Below are 23,858 nucleotides of genomic sequence, written 5' to 3' on the forward strand. Positions count from 1 at the left end.
GGGGCTAAATCAAGTTTACCTGGGGCTCGACTCTTTTGAGGAAAGATTGGCATTGGGGCTAAAATGCTCGAGACTAGGCTTAACTTGGACCTAACGACTACCATGCACTGGATTATAAAATTGCAATATTTGGTATTTTTTAAGCGTATAAAATACGAAATGACGATCCCTATATGAGTCAGAAGAGGGCGGTGTACTACACACAACATGGTAGCCTAAAAATAGAACGTGAAGAGAAACAGAGCTTCAAGATAAAATGGATGAGAGACGGCAAATAAATCACATTTACAATAAAAGGAAGATGAAAAATGATTTACGGCGTCACACAGCCAAGGTCCGCAAAACCTGGAAAAATACATACGCAAACATGCGTACAGGTCTTAATTGTGCTATCCTGACCTGGAATACTGATTTCTTATATAAAAGAAAAATGTACAAAACGCAGTATACACAGGCACCTATAATCCAAGGATTCGGTCCTAACTTTTATCTTACCTGATTTTTTAATTTATGTTAAAATAATTTTTAAATGTTGAGTTTTGTGTCGAATTGCAGATCCTGATCCATAGAAGAATTCCTGCCTATCCTAGTTTCGTCTTTCGGTCTCATTCGTAATTGCTTTGATCGTCCCAAGCCTCAGACAGTCTGACCAGCCCTGGTGCATTACGAGTGGAAAATGCTGTCCTTACCCGAGACTCGCCGCGGAGCCTGACAGCAGGGGACCTGACGGGAAGGGAACGCTGGCTTCCTCCTCGGGGCCCCGCGCCCCCGCCGTCACCCGACGCGCTTGGCAGCGCTAATAAGCCTCAATGATCCCTCGCCCCTTTCCAAATAACACGGCCGACTTGTTCAAAAGCAAACATAGGAGGAGCTGGTGCTTCATGAAACCGTGCTCCTCATATCATATTTACAGCGCCCCCCCCCAAACAAATCTCCTAGCTGCGTTACTATTTAATCCATCGCCTGCTATCGGCCCTTCAGCTACTTGTTCGTTAATTCAACTTGCGATCCCAAGCCGCGTAAATTTTTTTAACAATGACTTGGCTGACTTTAACCAGCAGGACTTTGAACAGTGTTTAACATTAAGTCAAAAGAATAATACAATTAGCTAATTTAATTAACCTGATTAAGCTGATATTTGCCGTTCCTTACGATGCCTTTAGGTAGGACGCATATAATTATTTTTAAAAGTGGGACGTACAGCTGCTTTGGCAGATTAATTTGCCTGCCTCCTTAAAGATAATCGAATGGATTTGAAACCAAAATGTCTGCCGTAACTGAGCTGCTCTTCGTACTCGGTGATCTATAACGCAACTTTTCATTACAATCAGAGCTGACTGCGGACCTTTAAACAATCTTTCTCCCGTCACTTTCACTGCCAGGGGTTACACAGATTTACAGGTGGAAACAATGGGATATTTATTGCTTTAATTAAGTCTACGATTTTAATAAGAGTACAGCTGTGATCTGTGAAGTGTCTCGGAACCCTCCAGAGCATTAAATTATTAACAGGCACCCACAGTATTTAATTTGATAGCTTTTACTTGCTCTGTGATATTTGACCAGTACACTGCTAACCTTTGGTTTGTTCTTAGTAAAGTTATGTTAATGCACATTAGACGCTACCACCTGAGTAAGAAATCATTGGCCCCTGAGCACGAACCCTTTGAGGGCCCTCGCTAGTTAACTGCTGGGGTCTTGGGACTCCGTGAACCAGAGCTGGCCAAAACTGCTATTTTAAATAAGACAGCCCTGTCTTATATAGTATATAAGACAGCCCTGGGCCTTATTAAATAACAAGTACTGCCATAGCTAGGGCATGAATTCATCTTAAAATGGCCACAGACTGTCTTCACAAGGAGAGGGACATCATTTGGGACCCCCAGTGGGCCCAAGTTGTAATCCACCCATGACTGTCACCTGCTGGCAAGCGTGGTGAGTCAGAGTCGCCGTGTGTATGGGGGGTGGGGGGGGGGAGCTCCCCGTCCTGTGTTTGTGCTAGGCGTGATGTGTCGATGACAGGTTTGTGAGGAGCGAGCTCGCTGAGAGCGCCATCTCTGATTACAGAGTCACAATGACAAGCTGGAAAGATTTCAGGCAGGTGGGCCATTTGCTGTTAAAGACGGGGGCGGCAGAGTGCCCCTTTTTCATCCAGAGCACACTGCAGGAAAGGCACAAACTGCAATGAATGCGCCCAGTTTTATCTGTCAGGACACTTTCCAGTCTACAGGACAGACAGACTAGGGATCGATTCCCATAGTAAGAGTTTATGCAGTAACGCAAGACAGGGGAGCAGATGTGACCTCACACTCACTCACATGTACATGTATAGATACTGATATACTCTCTCTCATTATCTTTCACACACGCACACACTTTTTAAAATAGCTGTTTTACCCTTTTCCAGGGAGCTGCACACACACTAGACAAGGACAAAGCCAGTGGCCTGTAAACGATGTCAGAGTAATCAAACAAAGCATAATCATGCTGTTAGCAATCATTTTCCTGGCTGAGGCTGCGGAGGGAGCCAAACTCTCCAGATGGCGCTGGCCCGGTTCAGGCACGACGCTCTGGATGTCAGTGGGCGGGGTTAAGGCTGCGAGGTGCCCTGGGAACGAGAGGGGCAGACAGGAAGCGGACACTCCTACTCAGAGCCGAGCTTGGAAACGACGACGGCTGGACGGCCGGTATGAGTGGAGCGAGTGGGACCTCTGGATGAGCGGAGTGTAAAAGCAGCCGACCGTTTCAAAGCCGAAGGGGACAAATGGTTTAAATAGCTTTAAAGCGTGATTCCCAAGTGGAACAGTGTGCCTCTGTTTTTCACATTTTAGCAAATATGTATTTTTTTGTAATTTTACATGATAGAAGCAAATTCAAAATGATGATCGCGGGAATAATGAAGAGAATGCAGAATTGTTACTGGTTGTAGAATTGAGCAGATGAATCAGGAAATATACTTCATGATCAGTCACTCCTGGAATTTTAAAAACCAGAAACGGATAAATGATTTATATTGGTCCCAGTCTGTGACCATTTCAGCACCGTGGACAGCGACTGACGCCACGTATAAACATCGACTAATTTAGCATAATGCTTAGACCAGCAGTTGGTTTCCATTGACTGGTTTGTATGACATTGCCTAATGATCAGTGCCACCCTAATTACATAAGCGAGAGCAGAAAACTGACGGGTCATTGAATTGACAATTTTTCAACATAATTAACAAGGTCTTTCCTAGTTGCTGTCAGCACTCCTGGCCTTACAGAGTGGTGCACTGACAAGGATATATTAAAGTTAAATTTTCTTTTTAATGCAAGATAAGTGGAGATGTAAAGCTGACAGGAGGGTCCATAATCATAGATCCATCCGCTGTTTTCTAGAGGACACCACATAAACTAAGAGCAGGTAGGAAGGAGTTCATCTGTCCCACTGCATACAAGCAACGATGACACAGTAACTGCAAAGCGAAGTGGACATTCTGAAGTTCCTCTCAGACATTCTTTCGCAGTGTAACTAAAGTCCACAATTGACTGGGGGGAACCCTAAATATTGACAGAACCAGCTCAAAAAGTGTGAGGATATTTGGCATTTATGCATTATGACTATGAATGCAATTACTAGATCTAGTTTAAAAAAACGTGCTTGATGTGAGACACCAGGGTGGGAACTAGAGGGGCGCATGTGTTAATGAGCCTTCATTGGGAGATGTGCTGTTCCCAGGGCTGCAGATGGAGAAATGGTAACTGATTATTTTTTGGTTGTTTAACACTAATGAGGTCAGATCACCTCCTGGTTTCGTTATCTGGGAGCTCAGAGCTCACATCTTTAGGCATGTTGATCTGGACCAGCCACGATTGTCAACACAGGGTCATGGGGAACAGGTCTACCTATCTAAATGGGGGCGGTCCATTCATTTCAATGGGAAAAACCATAATCCCAACAATAACACCCTTAACCCCTACCCAGCCCTATCATTAACTATAAGTAATCAATCAAAATACAAGACTTTTGGCATTTTTACTTTTTTGATTGCATTCACCGATTTTTATAAAACTGAGGTTATCCAAATGGAGACCTCAAAAGATGTTCCCAAAAGTAGAGGAAATTTCAGGTTTTACTACACTTTGGGGACAATTTGGTCCTTAAATGTGATCTATGCAAACCCACACACACATACAAACTCCACACACACACACACAGACACAGACACACACACAGAAAAGACACACAAACTCCACACATAGAAAGTGGTGGTGGGATTCAAACCCCTGAGGCAATGGTGCTATTGCCTGAGAACATCTGAAACAAACAAGCAATAATGCAATTCATTTATAAAAACCGTATGTTAATTAAAATGATACGGATCGCTTTTGCCTATTACTGTGCAGTTATTAAATGCTATTTGGTGAATCCCACCCCTAACGTGTCCATAAATGAAACATTTCATAAACCTGTTTAAAATAATTTCCCTGATTCTGACCAGGGGAAGCTGTCTGAAGACAGATGGATGGATGAATCTACAGAAATATGCAACCCTAAATGCCTTCAAGGTTATTTGAAGGGAGTGGGGTGAGGAGTGGGGGGGCTGCTCTGTACACCTTCCTCCGCCCCTCAGGAGGCTGACCCAGATGGGCCATCTGTCCACGGTCCGCTCCACCAGCCTGCCTGCCCGTGCGCAAGAGATGCGCAGAAATCACTGGCATATGCTGCATCTTCAGCTCCTGGCAGCCATGACGTCATCTCGGCAAGGCTGCGCAGGCCGCACTTGTGGGACTCGTTACTGCTCGTTTGGGGGGAGGTGAGAGGCTTTGGGGCTGGGGAGGATCTGCATCTCATTACGAGGCACCACAGCGAGCTGGCTTCTGTCGCCATGCTCACGGTGACACCTTCATTTTATATTGCCATGACATCCTACTATACAGGTCACCGAAGTCACAAATCCATACATTATTACATATTTCAATATGCAACACCAATAAAGGGGCGGGGTTCCAGGGGCACTGGTCCCAGATCAAAGCTGATTGGCCAGCAGAGTACCCCACCCCTGTCTCTCACCGACTTAAACATATAATTGGCTAAAGATGAGGCTAGCTCTTCTGTATGAATTATGGCCTCTTTTATTCCCCCCCCCTTATAAACCCATTCCAAACAATGCAGAGAGATAAACTGTAGATGTTTTACAAACACTATGGGGTCATCCTTCTACTCCCGCATGTCAAAACAACGTACCCCCACAGCCATAGAGCAGTGTTTAATCAAATAATCAAATTTCACTGCTGCAGCAATGATGGGGCAATCCTGGAAGAGGGAAACCAGGGGATGGGGATGGGGGGGGTACACTACTATCAGCATCCCCCTCCTCGGACAGCACCCATCCACCGAGCCCTGCTAGGTGGCAGAAAACACTATCTGTCTGACACAGTCATTAATCACATCGTTTACGAGCCAGAGATCCAGCTAATCATCATGAAGAACCAACAAGCGTATCACAAACACAATCCTCGCTGGGGATTAGAGTGCATACAGCGTGTGTACAGTGTGGTTAATAACCCAGAACAGGAGCTCGGCAGAGATGATCACAGCTTAAGCAAACAGGGAGCGACTGCTTACTTAGGGACCATAAGAGGCTCTTTTTTGGAGTTCCACTCCATTTCTCACTCCAGTCTTACTTCTCATCCTGGTATCAGAGGCCCCAGGAGGGCCCCTCAGATCCTTTTCTGGAGGGCCAGTTTGCCACACAGTTTAACATTAATTTAAGATACCTTATGCAGCTCACCAGCCAATTTTCAGGTTCGGTAGGTGTGTTTGAGGAGAGAAATACCCTGCAAACTGTGTTGCAAACTAAACCTCCAGGATAGGATTTGGGGATCCCTGCCTTAAAAGGTGAGTTGATTTGAAAAAAAAAATCAAAACAAGTTTTTTAAAAAAGAAGCAAAATGCACAGAAATACAGTCCCACAAGACAGCAGTGAGAATGGGGAGCGAAGGCCACGCCCCCTAGGAGCAGGCCGTGTCTCAGCCTGCAAGATAGATCGGCGAACGCCTATTAATAACCGCCCTCTGCTTACCGGCGCGGCCAAAGTGCCGACGCAGCGAGTGCCGGCGCTGTCCGCGAGGACACGCGGCTCCCGTAAAACGAGCTGCCGCGTACGTCGACAGGCTCCACTGGGCGGGCGGAGCAGCTCCAGGCTTCGTTAAACCTGCAGCAGGCGTCTCCAATCCTTCCCGTAAAAACGTCTTGAAACTCGTGCTTTTATTTACGAGGCAGATTGGAGGAGAGGCGCAGGTTCGAGGCACTTCATCTTTCCATTTTACGGTCTGTCGGCAATATGGGGCGGGACTCATACCTTTTACCCATAATTCATATGCGAGGAAGGACAAAAGGGGGCAGAACAGAGCAGCGGATCGGGAGACATAGGAGGGGATGCTGGTCTGTCACTGATATAACACACAGGCACACACACACAAACACAGGGACACACACACACCGCGCGCTCTCTCTACCTTTACCGTGTCAGACCCTAACCCCCTACATAACTGCACGGGGTCCCCTTCGTGTGAGCCAGCGGGAATCGGATCACCATTCACACCAACGGCCGTGCTCCAGACACCGCCGTCCGTCCACTTTGGGGACGGCGGTGGGGGGGGATCGGAGAGATCAGCGGAGCGGGGAGTGATCCGGTGACAAACGGAGCACCTGGACCGTGCGCTGGGCAGTGTAATAAAGCTTATGGTGTTTACCCGCGAAGGGGAGGCGAGTCACACTTCCCGGCCAGAGCCGCGGGGACTCGCTGTCCATGCCGTGCCAGGCAGAGCGCCCCCTGCTGTGTGTAGGCTGAGAGTCTCACGGACTGGAACCTGACAGCCCACTACTAATAAGGTACTAAAAGTAACCAAATGGGGGGTGGGGTGGGGCAGGGAGATATTTCAACCTGGAGAAAAATGCATTTATCGAATTACCCAAGTCACAGCAGCAGCGGTGACTGAATAATGACAAATTCCCAGGACAAAACCCTCAGCGCACGTAGAGGGAGAGTCACAAGGGAAACACTCACTGACATTAAGAGGTACGTCGCATTTCATTCTGCAGATGATTTCTAACGGCACAAAATGTCTAACGCTGTTTGCCAGGTAAAGTATCCTGGATAAGGTACTAAGGTGAGTTATTTAATAGCCGAGTTAACAGCAAACCATCTTCCTGCTGGAAAAAGGCTACACTGTGAGACAGACTGCTTCCAGTCTGCAGTTCACAAGAACTAGGTGAAGCAGGAGACACTGGGAATGACCAGAAACCATCCAGGCAGAGGGCAGAAGGCGACTTTCTAATGCCAGAGATGACCGTCAACTGATCCGACGGTGCCTCAAAAATTGGAGGATGACCTGAAGTGACCTTCAAAAAGAATGGGAAACATTAAGTGGTGTGAAGTTCACTGCTAGGACTATATATAACAGGCTGCAAGAAGCGGGACTGAACACCTATTAAGCAAAGAAGAAGCCCTTCATCAAGGAGAAGCAGAGGAGAGCCAGGCTGGAGTTTGCAAAAAATTATATATATTATTCATAGACGCACACCAATAAATTGAGAAATGAGTGAAACTGAAAATTTTGCTGAGGTGTCTTAATTTTTTCCTGAGCTGTATAATCCTGAGATTTCAGGCACACGCCTTTAAATGATGGTGGTGTTGCTATGGGGCTCCTGCTAGATGTGGACCCTGCGCCGGATGTGCAGGTCAGGGCCCTACCCTTCTCTGGCGTCCTCCTCGTCGACGTTGGACAGCAGCTGGGATCCTGCTAGGGAGAGGTCCAGGGCGGCTAGTGGCAGGTCCCGGTAGGCGAAGCTGACCAGTTGCAGTGGGGCCATGCACTGGTTCTCCTCCTCCACAGGCTGGGAGATGACCTCCAGTTCAGAAAGCCCGGCCTGCTGGGATGCCCTGCGGGGTAGAGACCAGAGCATCACTGTTTGACCGTCTCGGTCTGTCATCACGTGGGATTAACAGGGTCAGCGTGGCCAGGGGTCCTGCGAGGGGCAGGGCAGCCGCCTGCACAGAGTGACAGCGAAACAAAAGGCCCGGGATAAATTCCCCCCTTGAGTTGAGAAACATTATTGCCGGTGATTCAACATGTGAAATTTAGGAATATATTCCGACCCTCTGTACAGGCCTTGAATAATGAACAAATAAACAATTACAATGAGCAAATTAATATAATTAATGTAAACAATGTAAGCATGCATAATAATGCAGCTATTATAAGTATGCGGAAGACAGCTGTCTTCTACAGGGAGAAGTGAATGGAGGTCAAAAAAGCAGGAAGTGATGTAACGTGCCCTTAACAGGTTGGGGGGGAGGGGTCAGGATGGGGGCACGACGCCGTTTTTAAAATGCATATAACCATGGGACGAAAACAGGAAATTGGCAGTGACCTTGTTATACGAGATACCAGAGCTCCAATAGACTGCACAAATCCTATTACTGGTCATTTCCACATGGATTATTGTCTGAGATGGATGATTATTTCTATTTTGGTAATGTAAGATACGTAAAATTACGCAAACATTTCAGCAGACCCCACCCTTGCAAAGGGCAGGCTTACTTTTGGGGCTCCACTGAAAATACCTCCCCCCACCTGCTAGCTGCCTGGTTCATAGACCATGTTTGCTTCAGTGTCTCTTAAGTAAGGGATGTGTTTTGTTTATTTAGTGCAGTGACTGTTTCTGGTCAACAGGGGGCCCCGTGAATATATGTGGTTTGACTGGTAGTAAACACCACTGCTGGGACTAAGGATATACAGAACATACCAGTATCCATCACAATGATAACGATGAGAACAGTGTTTGTCGATGTGTCAGGATTTATGCCTCTCTGGCCATTTTTTGTCATATCCTTAAATTATTTATCATATTGGGTAATTAGAGTTGCTGACAGTCTTGTAAAAGAGCCCAGTGTGTGAATTCAGATGAAAGTAGAGCTTTAAATCAAAGGCAGATCAGTGCACTTACTGCCCGAGCTGAGTGTGTCTGCATGATATGCACTCGCACTAAAGCGAAACAGAATGTACAGGGTGAAAAGCCGGCACTGGGAGGGGGCAGGGGAATGCAGGGTGCTTGTTTCCCGCCTTGCTGGGGTCTGCCGGGGCAAGGATGTATACCTTTGGTAATGGGAGATGGAGCAACGATGGCAAAAGGCCACACTTCTAGACACGAAGACAGCTTGTCACTCTGCAACCCCTCAGCTTACATTTCATTTAATTAGTGGAAACTTTTATCCAAATGTCAGACAGTCCCTGTCAGAGAGTCCCTGGAGAAATTGAGGCTTTTCTCAGGGGCCCAAAAATGAAATCACTCTGCCGATCCTGGGATTTGAACCGCCGACCTTCCGAACATAGCTACATCGTCCCATGATTCTGCATGAAACAACACCACCCTACAGGTTAACGGTCTGGTTTACTCATGAAGATATGTAGTCAGTGGTGGCCATAGACCTCAGCTGCAGCCTACTGTCCTGTGTGACAGTAAACACATGGGCAGCTTTGAGAATTTTCCTAAGTCACGACCGCAGCTACAAACAGGAAGCGACATGGTGACATATGATGCACACAGGAAGTGACTGGTGAATGGATCCTGGTGGGACAGGAAAAGTGTGTAAGAGTTAGTTCATGGACCAAGAAGAGAGTAACAACTTGATAAGAGCATCACATGACGTCTAAAATCCTCCAGAAGAGAATTATGCAGAGTAACTGTTATTATTAATATTCACAATGAGGCCTCGGATACCAAGCCTCTGGGAACTCACTGTCAAACAGGATTGTGATGTAAACCTACATTTGACATAAAAAGTAGATGTGCCAACAGATGCGAAACACTGCTATAACTGATGAGTAAGAGTATTAAGAAAAATAAACGTAAAATAAAATGTAAAAAATAAAGCCAAGTGGCCTTGGGATTGCAGTTTGGGGGTTAAATGCTGTTACCCTCTTCGGTTTTGGCTGTTGACTCATCCTTATATAACATTTCCCCTTTCAGTAAAGCTAACATTTGCTTGGAACCATTATAAAAATATATTCTATTTGTGCAAATGATTATATGGCTAAATTCCCTAAATTAAATATCAAGTGAAATAAAAGTAAAAACTTCTCCCAAGACCACTACGCTGATTAGTATCACATTACATTACATCACTTCCTGTCTTGCAGGGGCAGTAGACTTTCTGCACCAGTGAAGTGGTTCAACATTGCCTCTTTGGGCCAGAGATGCACTTTTTCAGCCTGATCACGGTAAGTGACACCCTTTTTTGCTTTGTGACTAGTCTGGGTTTCCCTAGTGCCAGAGAGGGATTAGTGGCAAGCAAGAGCACAGCCATGGGTTTCACACAGGCGGGATATCACACAGCCATGGGTATCACACAGGCAGGATATCACACAGCCATGGGTATCACACAGGCGGGATATCACACAGCCATAGGTATCACACAGGCGGGATATCACACAGCCATGGGTATCACACAGGCAGGATATCACACAGCCATGGGTTTCACACAGGCAGGATATTACACAGCCATGGGTATCACACAGGCGGGATATCACACAGCCATGGGTATCACACAGGCGGGATATCACACAGCCATGGGTATCACACAGGCGGGATATCACACAGCCATGGGTATCACACAGGCGGGATATCACACAGCCATGGGTATCACACAGGCGGGATATCACACAACCATGGGTATCACACAGGCGGGATATCACACAGCCATGGGTTTCACACAGGCGGGATATCACACAGCCATGGGTATCACACAGGCGGGATATCACACAGCCATGGGTATCACACAGGCGGGATATCACACAGCCATGGGTATCACACAGGCGGGATATCACACAGCCATGGGTATCACACAGGCGGGATATCAGACAGCCATGGGTATCACACAGGCGGGATATCAGACAGCCATGGGTATCACACAGGCAGGATATCATACAACCATGGGTTTCACACAGGCGGGATATCACACAACCATGGATATCACACAGACGGGATATCACACAGCCATGGGTATCACACAGGCGGGATATCACACAACCATCGGTATCACACAGGCGGGATATCACACAGCCATGGGTATCACACAGGCAGGATATCACACAACCATGGGTTTCACACAGGCGGGATATCACACAGCCATGGGTATCACACAGGCGGGATATCACACAGCCATGGGTATCACACAGGCGGGATATCACACAGCCATGAATATCAGACAGGCAGGGATATCGCACAAACAGGGATATCACAGAGATAGCAATATCACACTGGCAATGATCAGATAGGCAGAGATATCACATGCTATATTCATCACACATTAAGATATATGATGACATGGTCACGGAACATCTGCATGCATGCATAACAGCCTCACATTATATGCTGCATCACTGGCAGAACCTCCCTAGTATCATTCACACTCCAGCCCCAGTAAATTTATTTGCAGTCAAGGTGAAGAATTGCTGCAATCCAATCAGTGCAAATAAATATTTATGCTAATTCAGGCAGTCGGGAATCTTCTCCAGGTCAGAATGATCTCTGAGCTTCTTGTTCTGCTGGTGATTTATTGCTGGCTGAGGCTTGACAGGTCACAGCCTGGGCTGTAATGATGCCGCAACAACATCTATAGGCTGCAGGTCAAACAGGCATTTAAATAAAAGAGCTACAAACCAAAACAAGCAACCGTCTCTTACGTGGGACTTTCAGGGCTGGGTACAGTAATCCAGTACAGTAAATAAAAACACACTAAGCGGCACCTTGGCGATGAAACAGGGCATCGGAGAAAAGCATAACCAAGCGCTATCCAAGAATTCCATTGGAGATGTTAGTCGGCATTTTGGGATGTTCTTATTAAAGGGATGGAGATCCTGCTGACACAGGCTTCAGATTAGGTCACACATGCAGTGACAGGGGAGGGAGTGAACACACGTGACATGATGGGGACACCCTCGCTCTGCAGCGGACCAGTGTGGCACATCGAGCGTGACAGGAGCACGGACGTTTCTGCCTGGACTGGGCGTGAGGGTTCAGTGGTCACCAGAACGCGATGTCACCTTCATGAAAGCAACATGGTGCCAACTAATGCACCATCACTACAGCCCATAGACTCGTGGGAGGGGCTGCTGGGCCGGGCCAAAAGCCCGGGAAGCGGACTGGTTGTTTCTGGCACCGCAGTACAACGGAGGCGGGGCTATAAGGGGTCTAACTTCCTGTATATTGCTCCATTACTCATTTGTTTGTTTATAAGTTAACCTTGAACGTCCTGCTAAGCTCAACAGAACGTGGAACGATATTAAGTGCTTTAGCATTGGCTCCTCATGCCAAATTCAGCCAGGGTCAGGCAGGGGTCACGCAATTTCCCAAAAACTGCTGAATCGCGCACTTATTCCACTCCGCTGATACTTAGATCGAATCAAGGGAAGCTGAGGAACCACGGCCAGCAGGTGCAATGCTAGCATGCTAAAATGAAACATAAGCCCTGGATGGGGAAAGTCATCAGTCCGAGGGGCCTTTGAGTATTATAGAGGAACGGGGAGACATATTAAATAAAAAACGACAGATGTACAGTTTTTTTTTGCAATCTTAAAATGTTCCTTGAGGGAAATTTGCAGATACAAGGCAAAAGGTTCCACCATAAAACAAAATGAATATGAACTGCAGCCTTTTTCCTGCAGAACATTTGGATTTGTTATCAGTGACCGTATCCCCATGTGCCAATTAGTTTTTTTATTATAGCTTAAGTAAGAGCCAAAAAGCATCTTTGAGCAAGAAGAGGAGGCAGATATACAGTAATGCTTTAATTCACAGATTCTGCGGTAGAAGTTATAGCAGAATCATCCACACAATAGCAGCGATCCAGGAAAATATATGATCTGAGTAGCTAAACCAGGGAGCCATTATGTAGCAGTTCTTACTGTTGATTTATGCTCAGGAAAAACACAGTACAGCCTGAAATCATGCCAGGAGCTTCCAGACTCCAGCAGGAAACCTCAGCTTCCTGATCTGAATGCTGATTAGACGTTTATACTGGAAAACACCGCAAACCGGCAACGTTTATTGTGGCACCTCATGCTTTAAGGTTTGAACCAGCAGAACAGGGGATGGCATATAAGGATGATGGTGAGCTTAAACATCAGACATGGGCGACTTCTCTGTGAGTGTGATCAGGAGGGTGTTGTTTTGAATCCAGCGCTCAGCTTCTCGCTTAGCTCTATATGTGTTTATATGTAAGTACAGGTAAATTGGTAGGTGTTAGTCTTCATATATCCCATAATGCTCCCCTTTGAGACACACGCATAGAGGTGAGAGCAAAGCTTGAGGTCTGACTGCAGGGTCAGCCATCCATCCAGTACCCCAGGAGCATTTTAGGGGATTAAAGGCCTTGTTCAAGGGCCCAATGGAGATATGGGTGCACTGCCGAGCACAGGATTCAAGCCAGCAACCTTCTGATCACAGGTACTGAGGCCAAACCTGCTGAGCAACACACCTCCCCCGCAGTGATCGCGTGGCCTCCTGCAGACTCTCAGAAGATTTGCCCCAGTTTTTAACAGCATAAGATCCATCCATCCATCTCCACTAAGCACCCACCCAGAGTAAGGTCACAGTGCGCCTGCAGCTTGTCCCAGAAAAGGCAGGGTATGAGCCAGGGGACGTCTTGCACAGGATGCCAGCCCATCGCATCCCTCTTAAAGATAAAGACACACCTTTGACATGCGCTCAGTGTGCGTGAAGCAGCACAAGGGTGGCCCTGCCCGCTCACGCTGAGGAGCATGAAGGTGCAGCAGAAAGTGCAGCTGTGATCAAACCATCTACGACAGTGAGGCGTGTCAGCGTGTTAAAGCTGCACCGCCGACGGCCTGCCAGGGCACCGTGTGAGATCACAGCTTGGGGCCACCGCCTCGTCACGCCCAGGGCTCGCCACACCGGGGATATTTGCACGCCTCCGCTGATGCATTCACACAGTCACATGGTCCAACGGTATTCACACCTCTGAGGTGTGCAGGAGGACCGCAGGGGCGTTAAAGGTGAGAAAGGCAAGCAGAGAAGTCAAGCAGCCTAAAATGTGACAGGATTATTTCAGAAAAAAAGCTTAGCAGTGAAGGCGGGGGCCCCACGTCCGAGGAAATGCCGTCTGACGATCGAGGCATATGATTTGTGTGTCGCGCTGAACTGCGGGCGCATTCGCCGCCTCGCTGAGAGGGAGGCTAAGTGAGGCTAAGGGAAGCTAAGCAGCTGCTGCTGTTCACGCCATATTTCATGCATATCTCTGCTCTGTGCATTTTATGGCCCATTTACTGCAGGAAGAATGAAATCATGCAACAAAAAACGAACAGAAGTCATATAGCCATATACATATGGGGCAGCTATATGGAATCCATAAAACAAAAACGTGAGATTACAGTGGCGTAAATATAAGGCAATATCCGTCGAGCTGAACCAGCACGCAAGCGACAGGCGCCGCACAGAGGGTAGGTGGAGATAAAGGTCTTCAGGAGGAAGGTTGCACAATGGGCACTGGGCCAGCCTCTGCCTCAGCTCAGCAGGCCGCGATGCTGGGCCTGGGATAGCAAGGTCGCCGCTTCAAGCCCAAGGCTCAGCATAGCGAATTCATTGTAGAGTCTCAGTTGCTCCAGGGATCGTCTGACCCTAATTTCTCAATTGTATCACTTTGCATAAAAGCATCTGCTAAGTAAATAAATGTAACTGTTAAGATGAGGATTGATTAAAAAAAGGTGAAGATGAGAGAGGTGCATGCAGCCATGTTCTGGATGAGCGGCCCGGGACCCGGGCAGGGCAAAGGGCTCTGGATGGCAGCCATCTTCAAGGGGGCGCCACCCCGCGATTTACTCACTCAGTGTTGGTCATGTCGAGGGCTGACTTTCCACACTCTTTCACCCAATCCTCACTGCCAAAGTCATCACAGGAGAAAGATACTTCACACGCAGCCGACCTGCGAAAGGAGCCGGAGAGCCCATTACACACACAAACATGATCCCATACCAGAGACTCTGTCTATAATACATTAAATTGCCCTACTGAAACTGGTCATGACAGGACGAATGCATGATGCTATTGTACAACAAATATATGTATATATAAATATGTGGCAAAGTTTGCATTTGATTTGGATGAATTTGCACAATATTTGCGAAATATCAAAGTACATATCTAAACATGGCCACGATGTCCGTGTGTTTAGGTTAGACTCCTGAGCACTGCATGCATTCTGGCCAGCAAGAATATAATGTTACCGTTAATGACCAAGGGTTTCAAACTATCCTGCAGAAATGTGGAGCGAACACAGAACACCTTTAAAATTAAATTTAAATTTAAGTGTCACTATGAGGGAGATTTTGGTGCTGTTCACAACAGCCCAGCTGTCTGTAGAAGTCTAGCAATCTAGGATTCATCTACAAACCCAATGAAATCGAACAGGAAAAATCACAGCATCATGGGATGTCGGAATGCTGCACAAAAAGGATGAGTGCATCCACACAGTCCTTGCTGTATGATTCTGCACCACTGTTCAGTTACTCCACTGTTCAGTTACTCCGAGCATCACTGGATGTTTTGTGCAAACCCTGCTGTGCAATACAATCTTGGGATATTCCATTCTGACAGGGTATGGAGGTGGACAGCGTGATGGAAATGCCACACGGAAAGTGACTTTGAAGTCACCGAATCATGATCACAAACGCAGCTCCTGAGGTGAGTAACATCAGGTGGAGCCCCAATCAGCAGCACGTGTATCAGCTATTAAGGGTTCTGACAATCAGCACTTTGATATCGCAGTTTTCAGAGGAACAGGAGGCAGCTTGCAGCCCAAATTGCAGGATCACCAGTCACAAAAGGCCTCAAATATTTAATGTCTCACGTGGAACAGTCTCAAAAATCACGCCAGTGAAGAAATTTATCAGCAAAGAGGAGCTTTCGTTGTGTAAATTGAAGCTCAGCATAAGGGATGGACTGACACTTAACAGGACAGTCACTACACCACAAAAATAAAACCTCAAAAATCACTACAGATCTGAATCAGCACCTCGGTGACCCAGCCTCTTCCCAAAACCGCGTGTCATCAGCTTCACAGCTGGAATGTGTGCCGCTCGTTTCCAAGGCCGGTGCAAAACGCAGGGTAACAAGCACAAAACTAGGACCCCCAAGCAATGAATAAAACAAATAAAAGGATAATATGGTATGATGAAGCCGCCCTGAACAGGTTCATGTTTTGAGAAAGCCAAAGGATGCCTTCAGTCCTCGGCGTCTGTGCGTACGGGCTGCCGTCTCTCGGGAGTCATTAGGTCTGATGATCGCAATGTGTGGTTGTATAACTGCCAAGAAATATGAGGCCGTCTTACAGGACTGGCTGCACCCCACATTGCAAACACTGTTCCCTCATGATGTTCCCATATTCAAAGATCATAATGTCCCCATACACAAGTTAAACATTCAGGAGTAGTTTCATGAACACCAGAATTAAGCCAAATGTCATGCATTGCCTCTCTGATAGCCAGATCTAAACATCATTGAACCGCTGTGGGATGCCCTAGACTCCAACCTGTGAATATTTGAATCTCCTTCATCCCTCACAGAACTGGAAGCTTTTCCTCTTGAAGATATGGTTCAGCATCCCACTGCGCATGGTTCAGGACCCATACTTACAGCATTAATTGGTATGTTGATAGCTGTTTACATTATTGAGGATACATAGGATGCCTAACTCTCATGCGTAACTCATTAGTGTTTTGGTGGACATCAAAGCTTCCAGACATGTGCTTCCACCTGAATGCTGTTCTTTGAAGACAGTGCCATTCTTTTTAGTGCCCAAACAGCCCACGCCAGCGATCCCCAGCGCCAGCAGAGCCGAGGGATATCCCACTGGCATGTGTGAAAAGATAAAACTCTCTCTAAAAAGACACCTCTGTATATTTCATACACTCTCAGACATGTTACACAGCCTGAGCTCTGCATGTAACCATAAATATCCATGTTTAACAGTGACACATTGATAAACAGCCGGCAATTCTGTTTAGATGGCATTTGATTTTAGAGTGTGAATTGGATGGTATGAAGTTCACTCATCGATGAAGTGACAATGTATTACGAAACTGTCATGCGACATGGTTGTAGAAATTACATCCATCCATCCATCCATCCATCCATCCATCCATCCATCCATTTCTGTAACCACTTGTCCTGTTCAGGGTCAAGGGGGGTCCAAAGCCTATCCCAGAGGCTACAGGCGCAAGGCAGAGAACAACCCAGGATGGGGTGCCAATCCATTACAGGGGGATATAGCAATTAATCAGGCTAATTGCATAAAACACATAAATACAATAAACACTATATATATATGAAAGATATTATTGATATGAAAATGACAAATAAATATGTCTTAGAAATTTATTTAGTAACAATCGCACGTTAATCAACTGAACATCGGAATTATTGTGACAAATATATATCACGCCCATCCATACGAACATCCATAGATCTTCGATAATGTTAATCTAGTATTATGGTGTTTACAGAGTCCCGACAAGAAGCACGACACACCAAGACAGCGCTGTTTCCGAGCATTCATACATGCACTCATTCATGCACACAGTAGCACATTAAGGACGCACCGCTTTATATCATATTCATATTTCTCTTATTCCAAGACATGGTGACAGTCAATGAAGAACGGAATTACTAAAATTACATATACTATTGCTAAAATATATTATAATGCAAAAGTTTATATTATAAAATAAAATAGGCCTTTCAGACGTTACTAGTGGTAGCACAAGGCAGATACATTAACTTTGCTTGAGTTCGTACTGCTTTAAAAAAAAAAGCAGGAACTGGGAAAGGAGGTATTAAGCAAGCCTAATTTTATTCACAGGACTGACAGCATGGTTACTGCACCATGCCTGTCTCTCAAAACCCACATGGAGACCGTTGCATAAGCGTTATCCATATTTTTTTTACCACGATGTCAAATATCAGAGAAATCGCTTTTACTGCTGCTTTCTGATTCATTTTTCACAATCACAACACACAGCCCAGAAACCGTCTAATTTCGGACTTTTCCCGCAGCCAAAGCGCAAAGCAGTAGTAGAAATTAAATCCCCAGACGGATTTTTGGTTATATATCCGTACGCGTTTCTGAGGCATCTCGATGTGTCTGCATGGCTTCACAGGGCCGCGCACGGATTTCTGTACCAACCCCCATGATAAATTCAGCGTGTAACTCAGTCCCCGGTGATTCTCCGCGATTCACCGCACAAACGCCACTTGCGCCGGTTCCCATCCAAACCAAAATCGCTACTTTGCAATTTACACGGCTGCATTCTTACAAAATTACCACACAATGATATGAAAATTAATAAAACATGAAGTAAGTGAAGGTGGGGGAAAGCCCGGAGGAGCCCCAACTACTAACTATGAATAATTTATTTCCAGCGGCGCACCTACCTTCCTTAGTTTACATTGTTGAGTTAAATCGTGCCTCCCTTGCCCAGTGCTGATGATGGTGATGATGATGATGGTGATAATGATAATGTCTTCCTGCTTGCAGTGTGTAGGCTGCTATCCTCGACAGTTTGGCATTGGAGAGGCACCCCCGCTGCTGCTTAGGATAGAGGGCATAACGGAGAAGCTGAAAGACAAGCCTCATAATTCGGGAAAATGTTACCGAGAGCCCCCGACCAGCCAAAGGACTACAGGACGGCACCCTTGGGTGTGGAGGCAGGCATGATGCGCTCGGATGCCGCGTTCGGAGCGCTTCCCCGCAGCAGGGATCCCGCACAGAACTGTCCGCGGTGCTGAAAAGCGACGACCCCCCCCCCTCTCTAAAAACCAGAATATAGCCTCATGCGATCAGGCGCCATGGCTTTGCATCTCTCAGGCTTCAAAGTACCCATAATAAGTCCAATCCAGACGTCCAGAAAGAGGCTACAAATGTTTCGACCGATGAGCTTGACTGAAATGTGTCAGTGCGTCCCGGTATCCCCCGTCAGATGGGTCCAGATCCAGACCCCTAATTTTTGCGAGTTTTACGCTTGGATGCCCTCTCCTCGTGTCGCCAGTTATTCTCCCTTGGTGTGCAAAATAAATACAGCGCGGAAATGCATGTTATATCCTTATACCAATTGGCTTCGCCGTTTGCCATTCAAATCGACGAGGCAGTAGATGGTCCAAACTGACATCAATCAGCCTCGGAGCGTCTCCTCAGCCTCCTTCAGATGAAGGCAGCCCGGCCGGGTGTGCTGACAGCGCTGGGGTTCCTGTGAATCGGGGGCTTCGGCTTATTATGCAGATCGCGACAACAGCCAGGCATAATTATCATACCCTAATAAGCTCCCTGAATATTACGAAACGATCGCACTAAGATGTGGGGCGCGTTATTATTACATTTTTTTGCGCCGGTTATTCGATATCTACAGCATGAACGCGGTACATCTTCTTAAAGCTCGTATTTCAGCCATTTTCTTTAAATAAATGGCGCTGAAGCGAATACATGGCATTTACAGCAACGACTTAGTGAAATAGCGTTGTGCTGAAAAACAAAAACGTCTAAAAAAAAGATCCACGATAACAAGGCTCTCTGGTACGTCATACGATTTTAATGATATGACACGGATCTGATAAATGCTTCAATATTTTATCAAGCGCAGGAACACTGACCATATAGACTGCATAAGTAGATATTATTGTTAATTCCTTAATATATTCCTGATGAGCGCTGATCTTTTTTGCTCAGCAGTTAAAGAATCCTTGAGATGTCATTAATAAGATGTTTAGTGGTACAGCAAGACTGAACGAGTATGGACAATATTTCGAGCGTTGTGGGATAATCTATGGATATGGAAAAGAATCCAGTCAACAGGTAGGTAGGTGATTAAAAATTCAGGCACATAACCGCTACTAATAAAATAGCTTTGCCGAAGATGCAAAACACAGCAAGATTTTAGCACATTTGTTGAGAATTAAAGAATGAAACGCAACATTGAAATCATTGAGTCTCGCATCATTAATCAAACTAATTAATTAAACGAAGTTAATCCTAAATTTACAGAAAACAACGCCCATCGTTTTGCCCACACGCAGATTAGCATGCGCTGCAGCTACCCGGAGCGTAAAGGCTTTAAAGTGAACTACAGCATCCCGCCACGATTAACGGTCAATAAGCTTGGAGCTGTTTCTGCGATCATGGAGAAGCGCAGCCAGCGTGTCATATCAGCGCTATCCGCCAGCATTCGCCGGGATGTCAAAAATCTCATTTACCGATGCAAATGGCCATAAGTGAATAAACAGTCTCCGCCATAAGATTAAGGCTGGATTATTAATCTTGGTGATATCTGCAGGACAGTTCAATCGTTACTGAAAGAAAATTGCTTCTGTTAATTAGATTGTTTAATATATAGGCAATTCTTATGGATGGAAGGCTTGTGGAGTACTGAAAAAAACCTATTTTATATTATTCCTGAGCAAACGAACCCAATTTTTACTACCTGCTGTCCTATTTCTGCTGTAGGCCTATATATGTTAAAGAGTGACCTGAACAATATTGCGAATAAATTAAATAATTAAGGGAAAGTTCATTCTAACACATCTAATCTGTATGCAAGTTCTTGATATGAACATATGACCTGGAATTTAAAACTTCCTCATCCATTGGATAATATAACTTTAGATAAAATGTGACTAAATTAAAAAAATTGCACGTTTTTCTTACACAAAACCAATATTTTGTTGTACAGCTAGAGAGTAAAATCAGAAGATAGCAGCCAGCTAGCCGGTCAGCAGAACACGCTGCTTCAGCATTTCCTAAACAAGGAGCACATTTATTAACTATTTAATATAATGACTGTTTGTGGCCAACAGGGGGCCCTCAAACCTCAGGGCCCCACACCCATGCCTGTGTGTGTGGGGGTAAACAGCGCCACTGAGCCTGGAAGTCACCTCTCTGTAGGACAGCGTTAGCTAACCCTTTCCTGTTGATTCCCCACAGCGCGTTTCGGCTGCCCTCAATAAGCCTCTGCCCCATTGGACACAGGTGCTTTTTCTTTATTTGGACATAATAAAAAGCTGAGAGTGTAAGGTCAACTGGAACGGTGCCTGTTAATGTGAAGGGTACTGTGGGGTAGCCCAGGGGCAGGTGAGCTGAGGTCTTACTGCTTCAGCTGCTTGGGGCTGCCTGTATGTAGCTTGGGAATATGCTGGTCATGATTAAAAGATGAGGACATGCATCTCCGGTTCCTTTCAGTAACAAGTAGCTGCTAACAGTCACCTCTGGGGGGGGGGGGGGGGGGGGGTGGTGGCTCCCCTGAGCCGCAATTTCCCCCCGTAGACCGAGCGGAAATCCTTTTCCAGCAAGAAGCAACATCTCATCAGTCTTTCACTCTGAAAGCCTGAGCGTGCTTTTGGTTTCTTGTACATTTCTGCAGAATTATTTCTAAAGCAGCGATGGTTTTGTGCTTAAATCCTGGGACCAGTGCAGCTCCCCAATGGTTCTGTTAGTACGGACCCAGCAAATGTCAGCTTCTCACCCGATGTCTTGGCAAAGCCTTCTACGTCACTCAGCCATGAGCAGCTGAGGGTTTTAGCGTTTGGGGCACTTGGCAGTGTGTGGCTCAGTGGGTTCGAATACTGTGCCTTTTTTTGCAAGGTTGTTGGTTTAAATCCCAGGAACTCTCTGACTGAGCTTTCTCTAAAAATGTACATGATATTAGATAAAAAATAACTGCTAAATAAACATTTTCAAAAGTGTTCCATGTATATTTGGTGAGAGCCAAATGGATTCGGGGATTATGAGCACAGGAGTGTCATCATGAAGCTCTTACATGAAAAAAAGCTCCATTTTGTCAGAGGTGGACGTCTCCAAAATCCCAGTAGCACAGACTAAGGTTCAAGGTGGAAGGAGAGAATTTATGCATCTAGTGTTAACACTGAGCAAAAATACTTGATTTCATCAAGATACGCTCATAGCTAATACATGGAGCATATACATTATGTATTATGTTGTTGATTCACAATTTGTTTCCTGTTTTTGTTCCACTGTGACACAACAGTGATGTAACAAGATGATCACTGATTATTATGGAGACACAAAACAATGAGATCTGGTGTTCCATCTAATGCCAATCCCTACAGAAACTACTTAACAGTGACAAACATCATTTACTAAACACCACAGCGCTTGTGAATGAGACTCCAGCCTGTCCTTAACAATGATAATCCTACTACAAGGCACCTTCTGCCCTGCATGAGAATTATAAAATCTCCTGTATAAATGGCACTGCAGTTCATTTGTAGCCTGGCCTGCAGTTTAACGGGGTCATTATGTCAACAAAATAGGAATATTTAAACAACTGATCTCCTGCCATAACTCATTCTGTTAATTATACATTTTAAAAAAGAGCTTTAGTATTACACTTTAGATGTTTGGATTTGTGGTTCTTTTGTGATCCACAGACACAGAGACTGACCCTGTCCCCCTTTAATTTAATTAGCATGGCTGCTAGCTCGTTGCTCTGTTGATAATGTCTGCCATTGTTGTCACTGAGTTTTCTCCTGGGTCTCGTACTCGGCTGCCTTCCCCTACAAAGCCCAGATCAGCAAGGTCATTTTTCTTCCAGCTTATAAATGAGGTGTCATGTGCAAGGCAATGATTAACACAAACCGCTATTGGGCAGCACTCACATCCTTGTGCATTGCACATTAATAATGGATTATTTTGCATTCAGAGAGGTGATCTTACAATTCCTCTTTCCATTAATCACTGTGAAATAAGCCTTTTCAACACAGAGAACAGTAAAAGTTACCATTAAGGAGACAACGGGGTTTGTATCAATCGGTAATCGTACACCTTTGCCTGGGGCAGCGGTGAGGAAGAGGCCAATCGAAGTCATTAATCACAGGGAGAATAAGCGTACAGTTAGCAATTTGTTTTTAACAATTTGCAGTACATGCACAACACAGTGCATGTTCATTATATGTCAAGAACTATACATGCACGGTTTGCATTTTGTATGGAGAAATTAATATAGTTTGCATCACATTTGAAAATTATAACACAGTACATGAGTAACTTTATACTTCAGTAGCACTGCTGCGGGGTGGCATGACGGCCCAGTGCTGTTACCTCTCACTTACCAGCCTCTGGGTGTGGAGTTTGCTCGCTCCCCATGTCTTGCCAGATTCCTCCGAGCACCCCAGCTTCCTTCCGCAGTCCCGAGACCCGCAGCTCGGTGAATCTGGCATCTCAGTGCTTCCTGTAGCGTATGTGTACATCCCCTGCGATGGAGTGGCATCCTGTCCAGCGTGTCCCCAGCCCTGTGTCCCGTGTTCCATGGGACAGGCTCCAGGCCCCCAACACCCAGCTCAGTATAAGCAGGTGAAAGATGGTTGGACAGAGCATAACACTAACGGGAAGCTTTAAAACCATTATGAAGTGGCATTAATACTGGGGTACAGGCGTAGTGATATGAAAAAAGAGAAGTTATTGATAATTAAGCACTTTAGTTACCCTGGTCCGAAAAAAATAAATAAAACTTTGGTGATTTCGGCTCATTTTTGTTTTCTGTATTCTTGTTTGAAGGCAGAATTTAGGTCTTTAAAACATTTAAAATGCTTTATGAATGCATTAGGGATCGTTGAACTCTAATTAACATTCTACAGATAAGTCATCACAATATCGTTTTATGCTGCCAGAGTCCTGTTAAATCCATATCAGGACTATAACATGCAACATAACATTTTCGGAACGAAACTAGTTAGAATAAATAAAATAATCATTAGTGTATGACTTAGAATGTGTTAGTTAGACAGAA

The 23,858-nt window shown here is 45.6% G+C and overlaps 1 protein-coding gene across 2 annotated transcripts in view; it reads right to left on the bottom strand.

Moving 5' to 3' along the window:
* LOC125704172 (transmembrane protein 266-like) overlaps positions 1-19,808 on the bottom strand; it is a 30,104-nt gene extending 10,296 nt beyond the window's left edge. Inside the window, exons 1-3 of one of the 2 annotated variants that reach the window (XM_048969524.1) lie at positions 18,499-19,808; positions 14,894-14,992; positions 7,742-7,930 (exon numbers count right to left, since the gene is read on the bottom strand). In XM_048969524.1, coding sequence (XP_048825481.1) covers positions 7,742-7,930; positions 14,894-14,907 — 203 coding nt within the window. In that variant the 5' untranslated portion in view covers positions 14,908-14,992; positions 18,499-19,808. The remainder of the gene's footprint in view (positions 1-7,741; positions 7,931-14,893; positions 14,993-18,498) is intronic. The other variant, XM_048969523.1, reaches the window with a different exon arrangement.
* Between the last annotated feature and the right edge of the window lie 4,050 nt (positions 19,809-23,858).

This window comes from Brienomyrus brachyistius, chromosome 11, assembly GCF_023856365.1.
Source record: "Brienomyrus brachyistius isolate T26 chromosome 11, BBRACH_0.4, whole genome shotgun sequence".
NCBI lineage: Eukaryota > Metazoa > Chordata > Actinopteri > Osteoglossiformes > Mormyridae > Brienomyrus > Brienomyrus brachyistius.